Raw genomic sequence first — 22,342 nt, forward strand, 5'->3', positions numbered from 1 at the left:
TTAACTTTTAAAATTTAAACAATTATTCATAATAAAAAGTTGTTTTTATTTTAGATTTTTAATAAATATTTTCTTTTTTGAATTAAGTAATTACTTTAATAAAAAATATTAAAATAGTAAGAAATTTATAAATTATTTGTTTTTACAATTATTTGTTATAAAAGTTATTTCATAATTTGTTAATGATTTCAATTTTAATAATAAAAAATCATTTCACATTTTAATAATTTTTTTCTGGACAAACATTCGCTGAATTGTTTTTACTTGTTTATATAAATTTTTCAAACTCTTATCAAATAACTTTCCTCCTTTACGGAAGTATATTACATATAAAAAGTTCAGATTTAATTATTTTAAATTTAATTTGAAAATCTATCCAATTAATTAAAATATATCTTTTCGTTAATATACTTTTATTATATTTCAACGGTTTATATTTAATGTTATTAATTAACAGAGTATTTAAAATTCTTTATCTTTAAACGAATTTTAAAATCTAATAAAAATAAAATCATTAAATTTTATTTTTAAAGAAAAATATATAAAGATATATTTAAAATATATCTTTTCGTTAATATACTTTTATTTTATTGAATTTTGAAATTTAAAGAAAAATTTAAATATATATCTTTAAAATATATCTTTAAAATATATTTAAATAAAAATAAAGATATATTTAAAATATATCTTTTCGTTAATATACTTTTATTTTATTGAATTTTGAAATTTAAAAAAAAATTCTTTATCTTTAAACGAATTTTAAAATCTAATAAAAATAAAATCTTTCATCGAATCTTAAAATTTAATAAAACTTTTTCATCAAATATTAACATTTATTAAAGAAAAACATAAATTTTAAGACTATTTTTGAAAATTAAAAAATGTCAAAGGTCTGGTTAATAACAAACAGTATAGAAAAAAAAAATGTCAAAATAGTAATGCTCTGTCAATTAAATAATAAAACAGTGCAAAAATAAAAAATACGGGCTAGTCCACTCAGGACGAATTTATTCTCCAACCCATTTTCAGGTAAGTCAGTCTGGTTCGACCCGATTTGTCATTCTTAATTATTTTTCTCTTAATATCAATAATATCCATTTATTAGTGTTATATACTTTTTTTTTTAACTATCGAATTTATTTTGATAATGAAAAATATCCTCCAACTTTTCATCATTACTTTTACTCCTTAGAAGAATGACTTTTACAAGATTTTCCAATTAAATTTTCATTCTTGAACGAAAAGAACGTAATTGACTATATAATGCGGTGGAAATCGCTTCAGAAGTGTTTTTCCCAATCTCTACAGATTGAACATGACTGTTATACTATTGAAGTAACTCTATAAACATTGATCACATGCACCTTCAAAAGCCAAAGTTTCTTCTTCTTCTTCTTCACGGTCTTCGTTACATGCACCTAATAGAGTTCACTGTTGAAATTTAACTACCCTGAAGTGAAGACCCTATGACCTTACTATGGAGTTTTCTCTCTTCAGAACAGGAAATTTAACATGTTGGGAGCTGACACATTATTAGCCATTTGACCTTACTATTGAGTTTTCTCTCTTCAGAATCTCTTCATGTCTAACAAGCATTGCCATTGGAGATGAGAAAAAGAATAATGAATGTTGAATACCCATCTTTTGTAGCATTAAGTAACAGTGGTTTACCATGATTATGGTATGCCAGCCAAAAGTTCTCGAGAACCTGCTAGGTGTCCTGGTACACGTTGCCGTATCTCTTCAAAACAACACATTGTTTCTGAGTCCAATCCTCCAGCAAACTATAAAAACATGCTAAAATAAGTATGACAGCTTCGTATATGATGAAATTGGTGCATGTGGTCTATGTAATAAAATGAAGAACATGCTGTGAAAGATAAATAATATTTCATTCAGTGAGAGTGGCCTTTTGATAACATGTAAACAAACATGTTTAGGGATTCAATTTATGATGTGCTTTAGTCACAAATTTCTGAACATTTGTTAGTTACACATTTTTCCAACCCACAGAGTCGGAGGAAAATCAGAAGTGATGACAAAAATTCTGCAGAAAGATGCTAACAGTTTACCTGATGGGCTCTGTATGCAAAATGCACACCCTGAAGCAGAAGAGAATCTTGAATAGATTCTCTGTCGGAATTGCGAACAGATTCAAGCTCGATTGTCACTCTTTTCATGTACATCTTGACCAGGGTCATGGAAGCCTGCTTTATCTGCGTATAGATGATATATTATTCACCAGCACATGTTTTACAAGGCAAATTTAGCATGCGCAAAGACAACAACAGAAGACAACAAATCTTCTAAGGGTTTGTTTGAAAGTTTCTCCTAAACACTTCTACGAGAGAAAAATAACTAAAAAAAAAAATGAAATTTGATTCTGTATAAGATACACTTCTATTAGCTTCTCATAATTCCTGCTTTTAATTCATGTACAAAGTAGTTTTAGTCTATGGAGAAACTAATTTCATGTCTCTTTCTTGTTTTTTTTCTCAGCTAGAAGTGTTTATGAAGAAGTATCCTCCAAACAGGCCCTAAGAGAAGACATTGAAAAGCATGAGAAACAATCATGCTCTTATATAAATGCAAATGACTTATGATAAGAAACACATGGATTGTGATCATTGGAAATGTACGGCCATCTCCTGTAGTTGTTGGTGATCATTAACAAATTAGACAGTCACATCTTCTAAATCATGCAGTAACCAGACTCCTGAGTAATACGTCCAAAGTAAAATGCATACTTCATTGAATTTGTTAAACATGACTGAAAGAAAAACAACTCATGAGATTTAACGCAGAAAGTTTTAATCACAGGGACATCCTTGTATGAACATTGAACATTGATCTCACTTCAGAGGTATAGACTACGTTCATTCAATGTTCTCATTTCAAAGATAAAGCATAAAAAACCATACATTGCTCATTATTCCAGAATCAAGCATCCATGCAGTTGGAATGTTGTACACTTGATATGAATGTATGACTGAACTTCTTAGCTTGATTAGCCTCTGTATTCTCCTCTCAGACCTGTTACAATGAGATGTAAAGAGAGACAGAGTTAGCATCCTTGACCTGTAAGTGTCATATCAGTGATTAATGAATAGGAACAACATATCTAACTTGTCTAATAGGCTGGCCATCTTTTTTAAGGCAGCTCCACATGGAATATCAGGGTCATCCTTGTAGGAGGAAATTTCCTGTTCTAGCATTTTGAGTTCATGATACTCAATTGCAGCCTCTCTCAATGCATCAGCTCTCTTCTCAGGCCACTTAAAATGCTTCAAGACAGCACGTTCATCAGCCTGCAGAATGAAAGATACAGTCCTTTGTTTTAAAAAAGAAACCAGTTATAATTTATGTTGTACCTGATTACAACATTACGTGACACTGGCATACTTTTAAGAACCTTGTAGTACAGTCTCATTTTCTGATGAAACTTCATTAGATGTACATTATTAAACTAAACATTAATACCTTAAGTCATGCATTTCTGCATAACCACCTTTCCTTGTAGGGCTCGATGAAGGTTAAACTATATGCAGCAGTAAAGCTCGATGAGCAGATGTACGAATAGAATATACCATTTTTTTTTTCTTGGGAACAGGAAAGGAGGATGACATTAAATGCTAAATCAATGAAGTTATCTTTCAGAGTTCATATAAAAGTATTGCCTCCATTTCTTGTTACATGTCACTTTTAAAGAAATTAAATATTTCTTCTTATCTGTCATTAATTATTATTTTTCTTATTTAAAACTTGCAAAATGAAAAGGACAAATAAAAGTGTAAAGAAAGAATATCAACGTACAGATAAGAAAGATACTAGGAAATTACAAATATATCTTAAATGATAAATAGTTAAACCAATTGGCTGCTCAAGCAGTAGTCATCGTCTGCCAGATAAACAGTTTCGCTAGAAACTTACCAATGATGATAGTTTTCCATCAAGCCAATTAACAAACTTTAAGACCTCTTCAATATCCGTGAATGCTGCATCTACTACTTTCTTTATGAGGTCATTAACGAACTCTCCTTTTGTTTCAATATCTGTCCTTATCTGGAAATGATGGTCATTTATTAGTCTCATTAAATAGTAGTACACATCTCAAAGTTAAAAACACATTTAATGCAAAGCTTACGGCTAACAGATGAGCTGAACGGTTTTGAATTTCTCCCACAATGCTACTGTGTGCACTAATAACTACTGGTCTCTGATGATTCACAGGTCCTTTTGAGTCTATCTTCCCATCTTTACTCTTTAACGAGTGAAATAGTTCAACAATTGCAGCACCCTTTTTGGTGTCAGATAATCTTGCTGAAGGCCGAGATGGAATTGGAGGTGGTGGAGGAGGCGGAGGGGGTTGCAGGCATGTGCTGTGTGCAGAATTTCTTTCTATAATTGGTGGTGGTAGTGGTGGAGGTGGCTGCGGGTATATATTGGGTGGAGATTTTCTTCCTATACTTTTAGTTTCATGAATGGAAAAACTTCTGGTTGGTGAAGGAATTGATGCTTTGGCAAAATTAACTTCAGGATTACCTTCCTTTTTCACTCTAGACAGTTCCAATTTGTCAGCAATGAGTTTCTGTATGTCTTTAAAGTTGGGACTCTGGTGTTCTATTAGTGACTCCTTCTTCATCCAAGAAAAGAAAAACAGATTCAGTTCCAAGATGTGGGAAACATAAATTTTTATGCACAAAACAAACACATGATCTTAAATTTGTACCAGCATAATTTAAGAGTAAACAACTATCAACAACATGAAAAATCCAATCAAACAGTGATTGATGACTGCAATAAACGAATTAACCACACTTGGAATTAAGACCGAATATGAAAATAACAAGAAGGAACTTCAAATATTGAGAAATTATTATATGTTTCTAAGCCTGTTCATGACAATGGTCTCGATTCACCATCAAGAGTGACAGAAAGTCGAGTTTTTCAATTTATGACAAAAAATTAACAAACATGTGAAAGATTAACTGGAACTTTGGTGGTCAGAAAAAATATAATAGCTTCTCTTCAAAGTTCATATTTTCCGAGGTAAAACTTACAAATTCTCACCTTTCCACTGTTGCCAATCCCAACAGTTGCTTGCTTAGCTTCAGCAGCAGCAAGGTTCCGAGTGAGCTTCGTGTTCTGGGACTCAAGCTCCACATTCAAGCTCTTAACTCTTTCCAATTCCTCCTTCAACGCCAGCACCTCAGATTGCAAACTCTTGATCAAATTTTCACTCACTTCGAGCTTCTCCTGTAACTCCTTCCTCTTCTTCCCATCAGGGTCATCATCTCCACTCTTCCTCAAACCGAAATCCCCAAGCCTTCGCCGTGGCCGAGCAACAACAACAACCTCAGCCTCCTCAGCTTCCCTACCCTTTCGAGACCCCACAACAGCACCCCTCTTGGCCCTTGAAACGTCCTTCAAGGCCAGGGGCACTGACTTGGCTCTGGTTGATGACTCTGGTGGTGATTTTGGAGCCTTGGAAGAAGCTCTGAGGCGCGGCTGCGGTGGACTCTGCAGGGACTTGTTGTTGTCACCGTGCTTCTTCAACGCAGTTCCTGCAGTGATTGGGGAAGATGGCGTCTTTTGCTTCATCACTGAAAAGGGTCTGTCTGATGAGAGATGATAAAAAGATGAAAGAGTGACAAAAGAGAAGAAAAGCAGGAATGTTGCAGAGAGAGGCTTTGTTCGTGTGAAACGGTGACGGTGGCAGTGCCATGCAGAAGAAAGACAGAAAAGGAAAAAAAGGTTACGCGACAAGCGTGTCCGTGTGTGTGAAAGAAGGAGTGTGTGGCACCTCGTGACCGAACAGGGTCGCCATAGACGAACAAACAACACCTTCAAACCGAACCAACCGTTGACAACAAAATTAAACTTTGGAAGATTTTCCTGTACTGTTAACTTGACATAACAAAAGCTACTTCTTTTAACTTTAAAAGAACATGCTTCAAATGAAGGCCCATTTTTACAGAGTAACTATAAAGTTTAACTATGGATCATGGGTTATGATAAGGAGAAATATAATAGCAATTTGAAAAGCATATATAAATTCTTAAATGGTGGATTATGAAGATAAATGAGTTGCAGTTGTATTTTTTTTTATTGTAGTTCTCGCAGCTGTAATTTATAAAAAGAACGAATATTTCCCAACAATCTTACATAATTCTATATGATATTTCGTATTTTTAATCAGCACGAACTTTCCTCGACCTCAATTTGGATAACAATACGATATTATATAACCTCATGTCAATAATTTTTTAAGAATTTTATATTTTGTAACATAAACTGGGGAAAGTCAGAAATTTTGTTTTTTTATGTGTCTTGTATGTAACTATATACATGTAAGACAACAGCTAGCAGAGGAGAGTAGGTGCAACAAAGGTTCAACGTACTTTACAGTCATACAAAAAGTTTAGTATATGATTTTTGGGACTTGTTATATGATAATACTAGAGAGAGAAACACTTTTTTTTTTTCAGAAAAAGAAAAACATCATGATTGATCATAGGATTCGTTGGGGAAAATAATAAAAAACATGTTTTCTGCATTATAAATAAGAGATCTAAGTATATCATCATCGTCATGATCATGATTTGAAATAAAATGAAAGAGAAGTTAAAAGATAACCTTACACAGAAAATACAAGTATAAAATGATTAAAATAAAAATAAAGAAAGATATTTAAAGTATATCTCTCTAACTCCATGCTATTGTGTGATTAATAGGACGTGAAGGGGACAGAACGTCATTTGTAAAGGTAGAAGTGTTCTTTTTAGGATATGGATCCCTATGTCTTAAAACTGTCAAAATCAAATTTATTAGACTCTCCCTTCTGTCCTATTCTTTTCCTTATCTTCAATTTCAAGATCCAAAGGACCACAGATTAAAGCTAAGGTCATCACAATAAATTTAATAAAATTATTGTATACTTCTTTATGTTATCCATTTATCTTTTTTATCTAACACCTATATAATCATTTTATTGAAGATGGAAAAAAGAAAGTGAGAATTAATGGAGGACAGTAAATGTGCATCCCAAAACCAAAACTGTTTCATGGTCCATAAAGAAAGATACATACACAGTGTAAACCACTTTTTTTATAAAGAAAATCCACTCACAAAAGGAAGGGTCATTATATGATTTATTAACTACTATAAGTGTGAAGTTTAAAAATTATTTTTTTTAAACTCTAATATACTTATTTTTTTGGACCTGTTAGTGTTTCTGGTGCGTGTTGTTTAAGTATGATTATTACTTCTAAAAGAAAGAGTGAGCAACGGAATCTCAATATTTAATTTGCGTGAAAAGACACAAAACAAAGTGCGTTTCATGAATAAGCCAAGACTTCAATTCCTTAAGGCTCAAAAAGCAGATAGAAAAAGCGTTTCTTTTCAGAAAAGGGCCATTGCAATTCAAAAGAACTCAAAACTTGAAGACTCTTATTTAAGATGCATGTGAGTTACGTATGAGATGACATGAATGTCACAATGGCCCAGCAATTTGTGCACCAAGTTTGACTATTTTGTTGCAGAAAGTGATCCCTCAGATGGGTTCAACCTGAATGTTTGTCAAAGATAGTGTTATAAAATTTTCATATCAGACAAAAACGCATAGTGAAAAGGAGAACCCGTGAAACGTGAAGGAGCTATTTGTGCAGTGTCTACATGTGACAGTTCATGAAAGTGAGAGAAAAATGAGTAGCAGAGCAGCTGCAGCAGCTAGATTTTAGAGCCACCTCATACTAGATTTTAGTACCACATACTGCATAAGGGGAATGCAAACAACATCTTTAATGAATCACATGTTTGTCTTGTTTTGACACTGGAGGACCATCATCAACCATGCACAATAGTACACTAAATGGATTCATGCATAATTTGTCACTACTAAACCAATTTAAGTATAGATTACCTACCTATCTATTTTGTAGCCTTTCAAAAGGTTCCCTTTTAATGACCCCTTTTGACAAGTTTTCCTTTGGATTGTTTCCGGGGTCAAACACTACTATTTTTTAGCTTAAAATTCAAATAACGCAGTTATGTATAGATATGTAGATCATGTGAGCCTGCAGAGGGATGCAGTGTTTAAATCAGTTCTTGTAAAAGCTAAAGTATTAACGAAATACCTTCCAAAAAGGAGTTCACCTTCACCCTTCAGACTTCACAGTAATATTGCAGTCTTAAAGCCTTGATAGCCCATGAATCAGAAGGAAACTTTTTCCAACCCTTGACAACTAAATCTCCTACATGTCATCATCTAGAAAGAATCTGCACATAAATCAGTTTAATGCAAGAACTCATAAACATGCAGAAACAGAGAAAAAAAGGTGTGAGGAAGACACCTTGGCTTTCAGCTTGGTTCCACCATTAATGGAGGAGGGTGGTAGCTTGTGTTATATGCACGTTTCTTTGTGGCAGTTGATCTTGATTATGAAAAATAGAAGGAAATGTAAAGGGCAGAGAAAGGCAAAAAAGGGTGGTAGGGGATTGAGTATATAAGTAATAGGTGATATTCCCTTTGAAGGAATACTTTATATATATAACAAAACCTTTCCAAGTTTGTTGTCACTTCACATCACAGAAGGAGTCATTTGTTAATGCAGTTGTGATTAAGGAAATGGGAATGGCACTTTCATCTTTGAAATCCCTTGTCTTTTTTTAATTTGGCTCTTGAGCACACGTGCTAAAATTCTATCCCCTTTTGCAATTGAGGTTTGAACTCAAAATTAAACCTTTTTCTGGTAGGTACAATTGCCTAATTAGAAGTATCTTAAGATGGCAGACACCGCTGAGGTCCTTATCAAACGGTTTTTAATTTCTTAACAACCTTTTCACTATATCCCTTTTGTTACAAATTTCTTTGTCTCTTTCCAACAGCTAATTGGCTGAATAATACAATTAATTACATTTCAAGTTTCAACCTGTTCATCTTCAGTGGCAGTTGTGAGCATTATAACGAACACTGGTTGTGCATTATTACTGTAACATTTGTGCTTGTTGGAAGCTTGCAGTGTTGGTGCAGCAGCAGGAATCTCAATCATTTGCTCATGGACCCCGTGATTATGATTAGCTACAAACAATTGTGTGTGTAACTAAACATAGGTATCGATTTTTTGTATTTATGTTACGAACTCATGGTTCCTCAGCCAGAAAGTTATCCACTTTTATGGCATTTTTCATTCTGCGTTATTGCATTGATCTTTCTTCTTTGGGTGCCATTTTGTGAAGTTTGACTATGGTTTGTAGAAGTGGGGTTAGGTGTCTGATGTAACCATCAAAAAGTCTACCCTGTTTTTCACGCCACCAAATACACTCTTTATTTATTTTTAAATCATGGTATTGCTATTAATTGATTCTTGGTGATAATTATTTTTTCTCCAAAAAATCAATTCCTTTAGTGAAATCTATCTATCTGTCTATCTATCTATCTATCTATCTATCTCTCTCTCTCTATATATATATATATATATATATATATATATATATGGAACATTTCAAGGTAAAATCTTTATATAACTTATTTTCATCTATAAAAAAAATTTAAAATATTATTTTCATGAAAAATAGTCTTTTATTTTTATTATGCGATTTTTTATTAGAATTTATACATTGAATAAAGAGATAAATTAACCTCAATTTATTCATAATAACTTGTAATATTTTAATTTTTTTTCCAAAAACTAACCATATTAAATAGAATGGTTAGAAAAAACATACTTACATAAATAAAAAAAATTAAAACACATAATTTTTTCTTTATATAATTTTAAATAAAATTTCAAGATTTAGAACTTTTATTATTTGATTTTATTATTGAGAATTTTTATTATATTTTGATTTGTTTTTTCTTTAACAAAGAAAAACAAGTTAATGAATCACTACAAAAAAAAAAAATTAAATGGCCACGGAGCAATGTTATGTAGTAGTCTCAAAATGTAAAGGAAGAATGTTCATAAGTTTTGGTGCAAGTTATGCCCGTTGGCTGTAATATATATAGTGAAAATAATGAAATTAAAGAGATTTTGAATGAACTTTGTTCTGAAGTAGAATATGTCAACCACTCAACTCTTCACAAAAATAAATTGTGTAATAATTTTAGTTGGGGTTAGTGTAGAGATGAAAATGTTTAAGTGAGAGAGATGATGGAGAAAGGGTTGAGAGGAATGAAGGAGGTGAGTAAGAGTTTGAGGTTTCTTTTTTTAGTTTTAAGAATGAAAATTATTAAAATAAGACAAATGTTTCTGATTTTTTTAGATGACAGAAAAAATCTTAGAGTGAAAGAGAGGAAAGAGAAATGATTGAGAGGAATGAGAAAGGTGGGTAAGGGTTTCGAGGTTTATTTTTTTATTTTTTTAATTTTGAGAATGAAAATTATTAATATACCCTTAACCTTAAAACTTAGAATTCATGATATATAAGCGTATTTTTGTCTACTGAAACCCGGTACACATTGTTAAAATGTATCAACTGAAAAACATGCGTAACCCCATATATATAGAGAGAGATAAGCACTAATTTTAATTTAGTATAATTTTTTCTTTGAAAAAAAAATATTAAAATTTTACTTTCTAATAAGTATATAAATTAAAATTTTAATCACTTAATTATAATCTTTTCTTAACTGTTTCATATATATTTTTTTTTTATTTTTTGGAAAGTACAAGTATTTTAATTTTGTTTACATTTCATTATAAAAGAGAGGTGCAGAAAGTAATTATGAAGTGAAGGAAACAATTGCACGAGACAACATACTACAGGCCCACCCCAAAGAAAAACTATAAAAACGGTAGCTTCTTGTTGCTGTAGACAAGAGCATCCTTTGTTTGTGAATTGTAAGGTATGTTATTCGTTTAACCTAAAGTGTGATTATTTAATTTAATCCATAAACTATGTGTTTTTTTCATATTTCAAGTTCACTTTGGATAATTGTTTTGGAAAAGCAAACTAGGTTTGATTTTCTATGAAACAAGGGTTAATGGGAACAGGGGCACGCCATTGGATGCTGCCTTGATTAAATGAGTGTTCGAGTTTTCTGAAAATTACATTATATAGGAAGTAGAACATAGAGAAAGGATCCTTTAACATAGAATGATAGCGTGTTTGGTTTCACGGATGTTTGTCTTAAATGTGATTCCTCCATTTTCAAGGAGTTTCCAAACACGATGTGAAAAACCATTAGATAATAGGTACTAATAGCTATAATGGATCTAAGATGAAGCATGAGTTGTGTGCAAGCCTACTAACGAAGCATAGATACCACCCTTGTTAATCAAAGTGTCATGCTTTCCTTGCTCTGCAATGACTCCATGTTCAACCACTGCAATTGAATCTGCATCCTTTATGGTGGATAACCTGTGAGCCACCACAATTGTTGTTTTGTCCACCCTCACTCGGTCAAGTGCATCCTGAACGACTCTTTCAGACTCAGCATCTAGTGCACTAGTGGCTTCATCTAGCAGTAATATTTTTGGACTCTTTACTATGGCTCTTGCAATTGCCACCCGCTGCTTCTGTCCTCCCGATAGTTGAATCCCTCTCTCCCCTACTACTGTATCGTAACCCTGCATGTGTTGTTTTTCAATAATTTAAAATTTTATTCATAAGGTGTTTAGAATTCGATGTCTAGTTATTTAAAAATTTGCCACATAATTCGTTGTAGCACTAGTCTTAGGAAAATATTGAGCTCATTGAATAGTGTGTAATTTACCTGTTGCAAACTGCTAATGAATTTGTGCGCATTCGCCAGTTCTGCTGCTGCTATAATTTCAGCTTCTGTTGCATCACCACCTTTTCCATATGCAATATTGGCTCGGATGGTGTCATTAAACAGTATAGGTTCCTGGCTTACCAGGCCCATCTGCTTCCTAAACCATTTGAGTTGTAGATTTTTTATTTCAGTTCCATCTAGTGTTATCTGGCCTGAATCTGGGTCATAAAATCTTTGCAATAATGAGATTACTGTTGACTTTCCACTTCCACTTTCTCCAGCTAGAGCAATTGTCTGATTTCCATCAGTATAATCAAACTCTTAGATTCTCCCTTAAGAGAGATGGTAATGTTTGGAAAAGATCATGTATTCTTATGAGAATTGTGCATCAAACAAATAAATGCATCAGTTGGTAAGTTACCTCTCCTGCGTTAATAGTCAAGGAAAGATCTCTGAATACAAGCACATCAGGCCTGGTTGGATACCTGAAAGTGACGTGGTGGAACTCAATCTCTCCTCTCACTTCTTGCAACATCATTCCAGACTCATCACTGGGGTCTATATTTGATTTCTGCTCAAGAATAGCATATATAGAAGCAAGAGCACTTTTTGCTTTACTTGCACCTGGGGCCATGAAGCCAGATTGTGTCATTGCTATTGCTGCCAGTTTGAGAGTGAAAAATACCTGAAAAATTAGAGTGAGTTTTTCAATGATAGTAAAATATGATGAGCATAGCTCCTAAATTATTTATGATGTTTATTTGAAAGAAAGAGAAAACATCTTTTTGATTTATTTGAGATATTAGCTTATACTTTGTCAGCAATGAGTAGAAAACACTATATCTGAAATGGTGACAAGGATAGGATTAACTTACTCGGAAAACATCTGAGATTGATGTTTTCCCGCTCTCGACAAGTCGGGCTGCAGCATAAAAGCCGGCTGCATTAACCGAGAACACCAAGAAGAGTGATATCCCAAAACTTGTTCCGCTGACTAAACCTTGCCTTATACTTGTCTGGATGGTCCCTGAACATTTCTTCTGGTATAACTTCATCATCTTTTCTTCTGCACAGAAAGAAGCTACTGTTCTGATATTCCCTACTGCATCATTTGCTACTTGACTTGCTTCTTCGTAGAGTTTCTGTGCAACATATAGATCACATTAACCATTGGTACAATGGAAATTAGTACGAATTAAACATAGAGACAAAATCCTTTCCCTGCCACATCATTCCCACAACTTCCATTGGATCTAAGAATGGTAAAACTAAAAAAATCCACTTGCAATCAAGTAATATTGATGAATGGTTGCCTTTTTTGTTTCTCTGCAGGGTTACCCGTTTACCCATTTCAATATAAGATTAGGTGAAGGAAACAGGTCTGATTAATTACTTGAAAAGGTTAGGAAAGAAATTCTGATTTAAGAACTTGATCTAAACAGTAGAAGAGGATACATTATATAGAATTTTGCTTCCCAAGAAATACATACAATAGTTAATGACAACTCTTCGTATTCCTCTGCAGTATATCAGTTTTCTAGTTGAAGTGTCCATCTATCTCTATATGTTTTCTCCTCTCGTGCTAAACTAGATTCTGAGCAATACCAATAATTGATTTATTATCACAAAAGAGTGTAGTGGTTCTAAGTGTATCAAAAGGCTGAGAGAAAACTCTAGTGTTGTACAAAAAAGTGTTTAGTGGACACAAATTAAAAAATAAGATACTTGGTACAAGACCTTTTTCCTTTTCTCAAGGCAATAGGTAGGTCATCAAGGTTAGACTCACAATTAGTATTCAAGTAATTTTCTTAAGGTTCAAAAGTACGAACATTTATCTTTGACTCAAACAATTGGAGTTTGGGTTCCTTCTCTCTCCTCTGATGTTGATCTTGATGAGGGGGGAAATTTCCCTCATCAGAAACAACTTCAAAAGCATTCTTATGATATATCTTAGGGGTAACATTAGTATGAGAAGATGAAGTTTCCTACACCAAAGGGACAACGGATGACTCAAGTGATGCATGTGCAATATGGAAAATAGAACAAATTGCCTTTTTTGTTTGGTAGTAACTTGGAGAGCAAAATAAAAAATAAAAATGCAGCTTATGCTCATTAGTGGATCTACGAGCATAGCCTCCTGAATTACAGTAGATACTTCCTTTTGTTCCTCGGTGATTTTACAAGGATGTGTTGAGTATTATTTTAGAGAAAAAATTTGAACTCTTCACAGTATTTTAGAAGTTTAAAACAATGGTTGAGAAAGAGAGTCAAACGGTGAAATAAAGAAGCTTCGGTCTAATAGCGAAACTGAATATACAACAAAGGAGTTTGAAAAGTTCTGTGGTTTTAATGGAATTAAACACTAGTTGACTATTCCCTACGCCTCAACAAAATAGAGTGAGTGAAAGAAAGAAAGAAACAATAATAAAGATGGCCAAATGGGTATCCCGAAGACATTTTAGATTAAAGTAGTAAATTTTTTTTTTGCAAAATATGTTGTCAGCCAAGGCTTTGGAAGGAAAAACACCTTTCGAAACTTGATCTGAAAAAAAAAACTTTATTCGAAAAAAATAGCAGTTTTTGTATGCATTTGATAAGCCTTTATTCTAAAAGCATACAGGGTTAAAACATTTGCATCCTTTTCAACATAAACTCAAAAGGATATCGTCTGTACAACCTCTAGGCAGACATCATCCTCATTAGTAGGGATGGGAGGTTTGATGAACTATCCAAGTGGAATTGGGGTCAGATGCTAGCAAAGAGACCAAGCCAAAGTCTTCTAGACATTGAAAGAACAAATGTTGAAAGTCTAAAAAAAGATGTATCGGATAATGATTTTAAAGTACTTGTTAGGGGGCACCAAACCATTAGAAGATGCCTATGCCAATGTCAACCTTTCCGAATGGGCTACTTGAGGAAGGAATTTTGTTAAACAACCAGAGGGATTTCTGACCAATGATATAAAAGTTTACAAGCTTCACAAAACCCTGCACAGCTCCAAGGGGGGTACAACAAAATTGATGATTACCTTATGAAGCAAAGCTTTACACGAAGTGAGAATCAAGCCAATATGTATGTCACATGAGAAAATAAATTATAACTCACTATCTCCATGTATGTTGATGTTTTCTTGGAATTTCTGAGTGAGTCAGACACTCTAAACAATTTAAAATGAATATGGGGCAAGAATTTGAAATGATGGACCTTGGTCTAATAAATTATTTTCTTGGGTAGGAGATTTGTTGCATCGATTTCCAACCAGACCAAATTTAATTTTTGTTGCAAGCTTATTATCCCGATTCATGCACTCTCAAAGCCAAGTTCACACGGGTTCAACAAAACAAGTTTTGAGGTATTACAAAGGCACGATTGACCTCGGGCTTCAGATCTTGAAGAAGAGTGAAAATCTTTAAGGTTACTCTGGTAGTGATTAGGCAAGAAGTTCTGATGATGCAAAGAATACAACAGACAACTACTGCAGCAAATCAAGCCATTTGGCTTAGAAAATAATTTCAGATTTTGGCTAAGAGGAGAATGAAGGAACTGTTTTAAGAGTTTATAACAATCTACTATTGCAATTCCAAAGAAGCCGTTTAGCATTGAGGAACAAAGAATATCAAGGTTAAATATCATGCAATAAGGGAAGTAGAGAAATCATAAGAAATCAGATTGGTGCATTGCAGTTTTGAAAATCAATTAAGAGATATAATGATGAAGACACTTCCAAACAATAAGTTTAAATTGCTAAGATCAAGACTTGGAGTATTAAAGAAACATAGATGTTAAAATTAGAGAATATTTCTTACCGTTTGATGGTTTTTACTTCATCAAACGATACATTTGCTTCTTCATCATTTATTTCTAATATAATTAAAATAGGTTGCTTTTTACAATGCATGAGAAGATGTATAATTTACTCTTTGTTTTCTATTTTTTTTCTTTTACCAAAACATTACCTATTGTGTAAATTATAGGACTTGTAGTGATTACTTTTCACCCAATGAGAAACATGAATGTACAGGCCTACAAAAGCAACTATTGAGAGTTCATTTGAAGAAGTAGAAATTTTTGTAGTAGTGTAGCATTCTTTTATGACCATATATGAAACATTTTTTCTCCATATTTACCTTATATATGTTCCACCAAAATTTATTCTACATTACTTTGATTTAATCTACTCCATTGTTAACACTTTAACAAACTTTACCACCTTAGAAATGAATACAATAGTTAATAGTAATCTTCGTATCCCCATAATATCTAAATAGACTCAATAATTGATATTATTTCCTCGCAACTCAACATAATTCATTTAGGTTACATTTAGATCTAAAGTTTCACATCACCCTTTTCTCACCATGTTTGAAATTTAGATATTTTCACATGTTTTCATATTAGTTATTGGTTTAATATGAGTTACTTGCAAACCTTTGCATCAGTGACAACTCCTTGCATGGACCCCAGTTGCACTTGTCCGTTTACTAATAATAGTGGTAGCAAAACAAGAATGATGAGAGAAAGCTGCCAGTTTGCCTCAAAGGCAATTGCCAAGGCTATAACTACTGTAGCAATATCTTGAACCATCAAACTTAGTGCATCCCCAACAAAAGTTCGAATAGAAGCCACATCAATTGACAGCCTTGCTCCCAGTACTCCACTTGAATGCTCAGCTTTGTCAAACCAGGCTACTTCCATGTGAATAATTTTCTCAAAACACATTAGCCGGATCCTTTTTATCAACTTCGAACCAGCTACAGCAAAAAAGTAGGACCTTAGTGGATGAAATATGAAGCCAGCGGCTCCAAGGGCTATAAATACTGCAGCCCAAAACTTTGAGTCTTTACGAAGTTCATTTGCTGGCTCAGAGAAAGTATTTATCATGCAGGCGGTAAGAAACCCCACAAGAGGAAGTATGGCCCCAGTTACTATGGCTGCTAGAGTCCCTAGGACTAACACTGCAATTTCAGGCTTGTTAAGATAAGCAAGGTGAAGGAACGAGACTTTTGGAGAGGAATGCGGTGCTGCTGGAGTAAGAACTTCAGGTTCTCCTTCTGATGTTTTCAAGAGATTAAGTGTAGTAGGCATATCATTTGATATTCTGCATGAGTGACGACTGCTGCTTTTTAGCTTTCCCGAGTCATCTGTAACATCTGAGTGCCTAATTTCTTGCAATCTAATGAGTTGGCTGTAAGCCCCATCAGGATCTTTAATGAGGTCAGCATGGACACCTAAACAGTTGAAAGATAAGAATGCAATAATGCATATATGAAGGAAAATGATGACGTGCAAGTGTGCTAGAGACAGAAAAACATGAAAGAAAATTGTCACAATGAGTTCCATTCATGTAGCAACATAGTATATCTACCATTTTCTACTACTCTTCCTTGATGAATAACAGCAATTGTATCGGCATTCCTTATTGTGTTTAGGCGATGTGCTACAATGACAGTTGTTCGGTTTATCATAATTTTGTCCAGTGTCTCTTGGACCACTCTCTCAGACTCAGCATCAAGGGCACTTGTAGCTTCATCAAGGAGTAGAATTCTTGGATCTTTTAGAATTGCCCGTGCTATGGCAATTCTTTGCTTTTGACCCCCAGAGAGCTGTGTACCATGCTCACCGACAATCATATCATGTCCCTAAAATCACAATTTTACACAACCAATGAGGTAATAAATATACTAGATAGACTTTGCATTGTATTATTTGAAATTAATATTATTGAATAAGCACAACATGGCAAATTTCAAAAGACGAATTTGTGAGCTCACATGCGGAAATCTATCTATGAATTTGGCTGCATTAGCAAGTTCAATTGCAGCTCTGATTTCTTCATCTGTTGCCCCCTCCTTACCATAAGCAATATTTTCTTTGATGCTACCAGTAAAAAGGACTGGTTCCTGGCTGACAAGGCCTATTTTCTGTCTGATCCATTTCAATTGAAATTCTCTGAGGTTGATGCCGTCAATGAGAACTTCTCCGGCTTGTGGATCATAAAATCTCTCAATCAGACTAATAACTGTTGATTTCCCACTGCCACTTTTCCCAACCAAAGCTGCAGTAGTGCCACTTGATATTGAAATGGAACATCCATTGAGTATCAATTCATCTGGCCTTGAAGGATAACAAAAGCAAACCTCCCTAAGTTCTATATCTCCAGAAATATCATCTACCTGTCGACCTGCAGTATCATAAGCATCAATTTTTGGCTGCCTGTTTATTGTTTCAAATATTTCAAAGGCGGCAGCCTGTCCTGCAATGAATGCAGTTAAACTTGTAAAAGCCTGTCCCAACAACCTGAAAAATAATATTAACATTGAAAAGCATATCAAGTTTTCCTGCCAAGCTTAGGAGAAAAATTGTAAGATATATGATGGATGCACCGGCGAAATAGATGTTAAAGAAGAAACTAGCTTACATGGAGCCAAAAAATAGCGCGTAAAATATACTCATGACTTCACCTCCTGTATAGCCTTTCTCTAGTACCATCTTCCCTCCGAACCATACAGCCAATGCAAAGCTACTGTTAATAAATAAACGGATTGAACCAAGGCCTAAACCAGCAGCCATTCCGTCTTGCACTGCAGTCCTGTAAGCATCGGTTAAGGATTGACTGTATTGAGCTATGGCTTGATTCTCGCCCGTAAATGATGCAACCTGCATTGGAGGAACTTTATATGCTGCTGCAGTCTTGGGACATGGAAAAGAACAACCTGAAAGTAAAGTTATAATGATTCACATACAGTTCGAATTGAACCAATTGTGCGATCTACTACGGTTGCTGCTTCAGAATAAGCTGCTTGCCCGCGGGATGCCAACTTTGCGTACGCAAAGCTCATTATGGAACCGGAGAAAACAAGAGGTGGAACACAAGATAGAAGGACAAGAGTTAGAAGCCAACCCTTGATGAATCCTATGGCTATACCTCCTAAAAAGCATGCCACACACTCTATGAATTTTCCTGCCTGGTATATCGCACAAAATGAGAAAAAAAAAGTCATTCTTATTTTACTCTGATGAAATGGTGATGATTTGGGTTTTGAAGAACTGTGTCACCCATTAATACCTTGTCTCCCATGGCTTCTTGGATAAGAAATGTGTCACCTGATATCCTTCCAACAACCTCAGCAGTGTTGGTTTCCTTGTCGAAGAAGCTGATATCTTGCCTCAAAATTGCTTTGAGGTATAAGCCTCTTATTCTCGCTGCCTGCCTCTCCCCGGTGGACACCCAACAAGCCACCTCTGTAATGGTACATGTTTGAATTACTCCTTTCATTGTTATCTAAGAATAATTTTCTTTTCTAGTTATACAGTATAAATAATGAGCAGAGAACTGGCATGCTCACGTAGAAAAGCTGTCAGAAAGGAAGCTACACCTAGTACTGCAAACTTCAGAGACACCTGAGCATGAAACAAATCATTTTGTGTTAGGATTTTAAACCAAACAGTTCTTCACAAACTTGAATTAGTTCTTATGCAATTAAGCAATTTCCATAAAATTGTTAAACAGAAAAAAAGGAGTTGGATAAAATAAAAATTAAAAGCATTCCATATCACTATTTTCATTTACCCTCAGACTACTTTGCTTCATAAATTCCTTACATATTTTTGTAACATCGATTTTGAATAAAGTGATGCTGGTGATTACCTTGGAAACTTCATGAACTACGTGTTTAGTGTTACCATTTTGTGTAAAAGCATCAATTGCTTCTCCCATAACTATATTCGTTGAAGCCTTAGTTATTCCATTTCCAACAGCGCTTACTATCCCGACAAACATCAGTAGATAATCTGAAGAGTCTGCAAATGAAAAAAGTTTGTAATAGGGTACTGTTTTGTTGCTTTCATCCTTCACCTTGTTCTTCTTGGAATCTTGCTGCCTTGCCATTTCTTAGGTATTTTCAATACCCACAGCTTGTGGATGACTAATTGATTCTTGATCCTGTTATCTCAGCTGAAGTAACATCCAAAGCTAACTTTGGCCACCATATTCCCAAGGAAAACCTCTGCTGGTACAAACACCACAAGAAAGCAGCTATTGAGGGAAGCTCACTAGATTGAGACTTCTATTTGGTTTTTCCATCATGAGTCACCACTGAAGTAAATTGGAAAATAAGCCGACTTAAATAAATTCAACAATAGATAGAAATGAGGAGGAACAAGGCAACAACAGAATTTAACAGTAAACCTTAACAGGACAGAGGAGACTAAGATGCAACATGATCAAAGAACCTTCAAAACCAGAAAAAGATAAGTTACATTTGTTAATCACAAGCAGAAAAAGAAGAATAGGATTAGATGCCCATCATCAAAGCCAGCAATTAATTTAAGGTTTAAAGTTGTGTTAAAATAATGCAAATATATTACAAACTATGCTCATGCTCTGTTAAAATGTATTCCTTACCGTTTTGTTAGATGTGAAATTAGGCGCGAGAGAATCATATTTTGGTGGGACCCCTATGGCATGAAATTGGAAGAAGAAAAAAGAAATTATAATTTATGAAAGACTTACCCAAAACAACCTATAATAAGAATAAGATAAGTGTTGTATTGGAAGTTCATACTCTAAAGTCTTTAACCGGAAAAAACAGTTACTTAAATTTGAATTTAATTAAAATATTCTAATTCTACAAAAAAAAAAAATTACATTATTGATATACAGAGTATATTTGAACGAACTTCTCCATGAAAACAACCAAGAGAAAAATAATAAGAAAATTAAACGACACTATAAGTCAGAACTAACAATTAATTTGAATTTTAACTACTTTGAGCTGGATTTTTTTTTATATATTTTTCTTCTAAATTCCTTATAATAGTATAATGATTTTTACACGGTTGTTTTATGACATGTTATGATATATAGTAAAGTATTGTCTATTATAATTACTATTTTAAAAGATATATAATATGATTATGATGGATTTTATGTGATATTTAATTTTTAACGTTAATATTTTTAAAGAAAATGCTTTAGAGAATGTTTAGTATAAGTTTCTCCATAGTTATTTATAAGTTAGCTTCATAACTTTTTGTCTTTACATGTACATAAATCAAGTTTAGTTTATTAAAAAAGTATTTATTTATTTTTATTTTTTCAAAGGTGTCAATCATTAGATTTAAACTTACGATTAACCAAAATCTTTACTACCATCATCTCCTTTGGACCACTAGTCATAGGGAAGTGCTTTCACTTTAGTGTTTTTTTTCTTAAAAATATATTAAGGATTTGAGAGAGAATAAATTAAATCTTATATTAATTTTTACAAATTTTATTTTCAAATTTATTTTCACTTAGCTCCAAATCTATTCAAATAAACAAAAAAAAAATTATTTTCAAATCCTTTCAATTACTCTCCTCCAAATTCACTCAAGTAAACAAGGTATAAGAAAACTTACCTTTTTGTTATTCTTTTAATCTGTGAGTGATTTTAACTTCTCATTCAACCATGAAAGTTTTGTGCAATAAAGTGATTTGTATGATAATTACTTGCAGGTTTTGGCAACTTATTGGGATGCCTTGTAGACATGCAACATGCAATTTGTGCAGGTTACTGTCATCTATAGCTTAAGATGCCACAATTTAACTCAATCACAACCATTTTTAGAAGTAATGGGATAAACATTTCAAAATAAAATGCTTAAGAATTTTTGTTAGTCTTCAAAATTTGAAGAGTTAATTAGGAAAGAAAAAAAAAATACTTTTGAGAATTAAATTAATGGTTATGTCAAAATAGCTGTTATGAAAATTAATAATTTTTAGTTATCTATAAGTGTAAGGAAATTATCAGTGTTTTTCAGTTGAGTTTTATAGTAAGTATTCTCTTTTTGACAAGGGAGAGGAGGAGACATGTGCATTCACTTTATTTGCTTTTAAATAGATAGGATGAGATTTGGGAAAAAAAAAGAAGAGGATGATAAGAAAGATAAGCTTTTGAGATTTGTGTGAAATTAAACATAATTGATGTCTTTTTTATTCAGAATTGATTGTGGATATTCCTTTATTATAATAATAAATTTATAAACATAATTTTAAAATAAAAAGTAAAATTGTTTATAACAAATATGCATTACAATCCTCTTTTTAAGATTACATAATTTTTTTCCAAAATATAAACTTCATATAATGAAGAGGAAATATGGAATATACAAAAAGAAATATATACAAATATAGTTTACATTCCTCATACATCTTAGTCTCACTGTTACTTAGGGGTGGACAAATCCAACTGAACTGTACTGCACTGCTAAAAACTAAAGTGAACTGTAAAACAACTGAACTATATTTTGTTTTATCAAACTGAAAAACTGTAATGTAGTATGAACTGAACTGAACTATTAACTGAACTGTAAACTGCATTAACTGAACTGTAAACTAAACTAAACTATTAACTGAATTGTAAATTACACTAACTGAACTATTAACTAAATTGTAAACTACACTATTTTAACTAAACTACAATATAAACTGAACTGAACTAGTAACTATACTAATTTTAAACTGAATTGTACTAATTTTTAAACTAAATAGTATAACAATACATGTTCTTTTTAATTGAAAATTATTTTAATATTTATTTTATTTTATTCATAAATGTCTAATAAATTGATTTTTAATTATTTAAT

At 33.1% G+C, this 22,342-nt stretch overlaps 2 protein-coding genes across 5 annotated transcripts; both read right to left on the bottom strand.

Moving 5' to 3' along the window:
* Positions 1-1,211: 1,211 nt before the first annotated feature.
* On the bottom strand, positions 1,212-8,479 carry LOC106765835 (protein CHUP1, chloroplastic). 4 transcript variants are annotated; one of them, XM_014650591.2, is made up of 9 exons: positions 8,352-8,479; positions 8,136-8,277; positions 5,071-5,603; positions 4,145-4,636; positions 3,931-4,062; positions 3,127-3,308; positions 2,922-3,033; positions 2,073-2,216; positions 1,212-1,784 (listed from the first exon to the last, which is right to left on the bottom strand). In XM_014650591.2, exons 3-9 carry the CDS (start codon positions 5,599-5,601, stop codon positions 1,677-1,679), a joined length of 1,701 nt encoding a protein of 566 aa, XP_014506077.1. In that variant the 5' UTR covers positions 5,602-5,603; positions 8,136-8,277; positions 8,352-8,479; the 3' UTR covers positions 1,212-1,676. The 4 variants fall into 4 exon arrangements, with proteins under 4 accessions (XP_014506077.1, XP_022639721.1, XP_022639722.1 ...); XM_022784000.1 differs by having other exon boundaries at positions 8,136-8,266; positions 8,352-8,476; XM_022784001.1 differs by lacking the exons at positions 8,136-8,277; positions 8,352-8,479 and adding an exon at positions 5,804-6,008.
* A 2,375-nt stretch (positions 8,480-10,854) lies between these two features.
* LOC106768648 (ABC transporter B family member 11) lies at positions 10,855-19,672 on the bottom strand. Its single transcript, XM_022784002.1, has 12 exons — positions 19,365-19,672; positions 19,063-19,117; positions 18,783-18,958; positions 18,460-18,681; positions 18,135-18,373; positions 17,488-18,013; positions 17,082-17,355; positions 16,145-16,944; positions 12,592-12,858; positions 12,138-12,401; positions 11,717-12,010; positions 10,855-11,570 (listed from the first exon to the last, which is right to left on the bottom strand). The coding sequence occupies exons 1-12, from the start codon at positions 19,602-19,604 to the stop codon at positions 11,217-11,219; spliced, it is 3,711 nt and encodes a 1,236-aa protein (XP_022639723.1). The 5' UTR covers positions 19,605-19,672; the 3' UTR covers positions 10,855-11,216.
* Positions 19,673-22,342: the final 2,670 nt, after the last annotated feature.

Source organism: Vigna radiata, chromosome 7, assembly GCF_000741045.1.
Source record: "Vigna radiata var. radiata cultivar VC1973A chromosome 7, Vradiata_ver6, whole genome shotgun sequence".
NCBI classification, from domain to species: domain Eukaryota; kingdom Viridiplantae; phylum Streptophyta; class Magnoliopsida; order Fabales; family Fabaceae; genus Vigna; species Vigna radiata.

Bases quoted from the DNA above. Each gene is read 5' to 3' on its own strand.
- LOC106768648 (XM_022784002.1), bottom strand. From the start codon at position 19,604: ATGGCAAGGCAGCAAGATTCCAAGAAGAACAAGGTGAAGGATGAAAGC. The intron at 17,356-17,487 runs GTGAGCTCACAA...TTGTGATTTTAG, and splicing joins TCATAGATAGATTTCCGCAT to GGACATGATATGATTGTCGG. The intron at 12,859-16,144 runs GTTTGCAAGTAA...TATGTTGCACAG, and splicing joins GAGTTGTCACTGATGCAAAG to AAACTCTACGAAGAAGCAAG.
- LOC106765835 (XM_014650591.2), bottom strand. From the start codon at position 5,601: ATGAAGCAAAAGACGCCATCTTCCCCAATCACTGCAGGAACTGCGTTG. The intron at 4,637-5,070 runs GTGAGAATTTGT...TCTTGGATGAAG, and splicing joins GGATTGGCAACAGTGGAAAG to AAGGAGTCACTAATAGAACA. The intron at 3,309-3,930 runs GTAAGTTTCTAG...TTCATTCTGCAG, and splicing joins ATGGAAAACTATCATCATTG to GCTGATGAACGTGCTGTCTT.